General features: G+C 47.7%; 1 protein-coding gene across 1 annotated transcript in view; it reads right to left on the bottom strand.

The window, feature by feature from the left end:
* Positions 1 to 727: 727 nt before the first annotated feature.
* Positions 728 to 3232, bottom strand: part of Arsh (arylsulfatase family member H) — a 12456-nt gene continuing 9951 nt past the window's right edge. Inside the window, exons 8-11 of the mRNA XM_008849562.2 lie at positions 3204 to 3232; positions 2799 to 2961; positions 2545 to 2546; positions 728 to 1663 (exon numbers count right to left, since the gene is read on the bottom strand). The exon at positions 3204 to 3232 is cut by the window's right edge and continues 106 nt beyond it. Coding sequence (XP_008847784.1) covers positions 1296 to 1663; positions 2545 to 2546; positions 2799 to 2961; positions 3204 to 3232 — 562 coding nt within the window. The 3' untranslated portion in view covers positions 728 to 1295. The remainder of the gene's footprint in view (positions 1664 to 2544; positions 2547 to 2798; positions 2962 to 3203) is intronic.

The raw sequence follows: 3232 nt of genomic DNA, 5'->3' as shown, positions 1-3232 counted from the left end.
AATCAATACATGGCAAATAGGCAGTTAGAGGATAGATAGGTGCATAGATAGATGGATGGACGGATTGATCAGTAGATGATAGATAGCTAGATCTGTAGATAGGGCACATTGATGATTAATCGATAGACGATGATTGATAGAGAGATAGGTAAACAGATGATATATATATAGATAGATAGATAGATAGATGATAGATGATAGATGATAGACGATAGATGATAGATGATTGATAGATAGATGATAGATGATAGATGATTGATACCTGGGTGATAGACTATTGATAAGGGGAAGCTGCACCTAAGGTCATGTTGGGTCCCGATGAGCCCAGACTCACAAATAAACGGAAATACTGAGCGGGGAACATATCGCACGAATCGATCTTCAGCGGATCATAAACCCACCGCAAGTATTGATCACCGTCTTTCACGGTCACGTGGCTGATGTAGAGGCCGGGTCGTACCACTCGCTGTCAGCCAAACGAAAGCAAAAAAAAATCAAAATTCAAAGCCCACATTGAACCCTGTGGATTCCCTCAAGTCTCCCATAAATTTATCATCAAAAATTAACCAGAACTTACCATAAAATTTACCATAAATTAACCATAATGTTTACCATGAATTCACCATAAACTTTACCACAAATTCACCAGAAAATTTGCCATGAATTTAGCATCAATTTACATAAATTAGCCATAATTTTTATTATGAATTTACCATAGATTCACATAAATTCACCATAAATCTTACCATGAATTTACCATAAATTTTACCATAAATTTAGAGACATAGGCATAAATATTAGAATGAACTTACCATCAATTAGCCATGAATTAACCATGAATTTTACCATGAATTTGCCATAAATTTTACCATAAATTTAGAGACATAAGCATAAATATTAGAATGAACTTACCATCAATTAGCCATGAATTAACCATGAATTTTACCATGAATTTGCCATAAATTGACATAAATTAACCATGAATTTGTCCTAAATTGACATATAGTCACCATAAACCGTTCCCATGAATTTACGGTACATTAACCACCGTAAATGTGAGCACCTGGAAGCAGGCCTCTCACTCCTTAGTAAGAATCGGAATATTAAGACCCAAGCCGTCTTGCCCACGTGTGTGTTTCCCGAGTCCACTTTCATTTCCTGGAAGTCGCAGCACGATGGGAAGAGGAAGTCAAGTCTGAGGACAAAGCTGTGTTCACAGCCACCCCCTCAGTTTGGAACGGATCCTTCCAGCGTTGCAACAGTAGGTGCGCCGCGTAACAAACATCCCCTGTCGTTCATGGCGCCGTGGGTGGGAAGTCGTCCTCTGCGTCGCAGCCACAGAAGGGGAAGGTCCCGCAGCATGGCTGTAACCACGGCTTCCACAGGCTGTTGAAGGTGGACAGCTGCTGCGGGACCGGACGGAGGCCTGCGCGGTGCCGTCTCACGGCCGCCTCCATGTTCTTCACCACCGAGTCGAACAGGGCTTCGCCGCTGGGGTCCAGCGGACGGGACTCCGAGGGGTCTCTGGACACGTCGAACAGCAGGGGTGGATCATGTCGGGTCACGTCCCCGGAGCAGGGGCACAGCTCCGGCCCGTAGCACGCGTCCGCCCCTTCCGGGGAGAAGTTGGGGGTCACGTAGTGGGCCTTCCACACCGTCGAGCCTGGGAACCGAACAGGCCGCGCTGGCAGCTCGTTTCCTGTGAGCTCTCCCACCCGCTCACAGCCTCCCTCCCTCCCCTCCCTCCCTTCCCTTTCCTCTCTCTCGTCTCTGTGTCTCTGTCTGTCTCTGTGTCTCTCTCTGTCTCTATCTGTCTCTGTCTCTCTCTGTCTCTCTATCTCTCTATCTCTGTCTGTGTCTCTCTGTCTCTGTGTCTGTCTGTGTCTCTCTCTGTCTCTCTATCTCTGTCTGTCTCTCTATATCTGTGTCTGTCTCTCTGTCTGTCTCTGTGTCTCTCTCTGTCTGACTCTGTCTCTCTCTGTCTCTGTCTGTGTCTCTCTGTCTCTGTGTCTGTCTGTGTCTCTCTCTGTCTCTCTATCTCTGTCTGTCTCTCTATATCTGTGTCTGTCTCTCTGTCTGTCTCTGTGTCTCTCTCTGTCTGACTCTGTCTGTCTCTGTCTCTCTGACTCTGTCTCTCTCTGTGTCTCTCTGTCTGTGTCTCTGTCTGTCTCTGTCTCTGTCTGTCTCTGTGTCTCTATCTGTCTCTCTGTCTATCTCTGTCTCTATCTGTCTCTGTCTCTGTCTGTGTCTCTGTCCATCCACCCCTCCGCCATCATGCACATGTATACCCATTTGTGCACAAGGGGACATAAAGGAGATGTTAGATCCCTGTTCTATCACTCACTACATTATCTCCTTGAGATGGGGTCTGTTACTGATGCTGTAGCTGTTCATTTTCAGCTAAAATCTCGAGGTGTATCCTGCCACCTCTTCTCCCAGATGTACAAAGTTGGTTAAAAAACAGCCCATTGTTTATTGTATAGGAAGGTGTCTTGATTAACAACACCTAGCAAACCAAGGCTTTGTTAAGTTTATTGTCCTTACCACTTTCAGGTTATCAGACTTGTAGTGAAGAAACTTGACATCAGTTTTGATATCTGCTGGACAATATCTGATGTATTGTGAAATATTCAATTTATGACCCAATTATCTGAAAATCACATATGAAAAATAAATCTAAAGTCCTATAAACTTCATGGTATGGTATCCTAATAAGATTTCAGTCCCTCCGTAACACTCGGTGGCCGCTCTAAGCTCGAACGCGGGTGGACCTATCACGGGCGGCCCCGTTTTCTCACCTGTCCTGAGGCAGAATCCCTCCGCCCACATACGACAGCGTCGGGAAAATGTCCATGTGGCTGGTGGGCTCGTCGATGAGTCTCCCGGCCTCGAGCACCGTGGGCCAGCGGAAGATTCCCGGAACTCGGATGCCGCCTTCCCAGCCTCCCGTGCCTCGTCCACCTGCGAAGGGCAAAGTGATGACCGGAGATGGGTCGGCGATAGGGCTCGGCGGGACAAGGGGCTTGCGGCTAAGTCTCAACGACCCGAGTTCGAAACCCGGGACCGATGTGGAAACTACGGCTATCCGTGCGGCCCCCGATGCCCACGGCGACGCCCGTGGATGGTGGGACACAATCTAGAAATCGGGTCCCAGGAGACCCCCACGTGATGGGAGTGGCTTCCGCGATGTGTCAGTGCAGCACCTTTGTAGACGCCGTTCCAGCCGCCCAGG

Source organism: Nannospalax galili, unplaced genomic scaffold (assembly GCF_000622305.1).
Source record: "Nannospalax galili isolate Female #2095 unplaced genomic scaffold, S.galili_v1.0 scaffold3005, whole genome shotgun sequence".
Lineage (NCBI taxonomy): Eukaryota > Metazoa > Chordata > Mammalia > Rodentia > Spalacidae > Nannospalax > Nannospalax galili.
The sequence above is the reverse complement of the archived record's forward strand: the minus strand, read 5'-3'. Positions and strand labels throughout refer to the sequence as shown.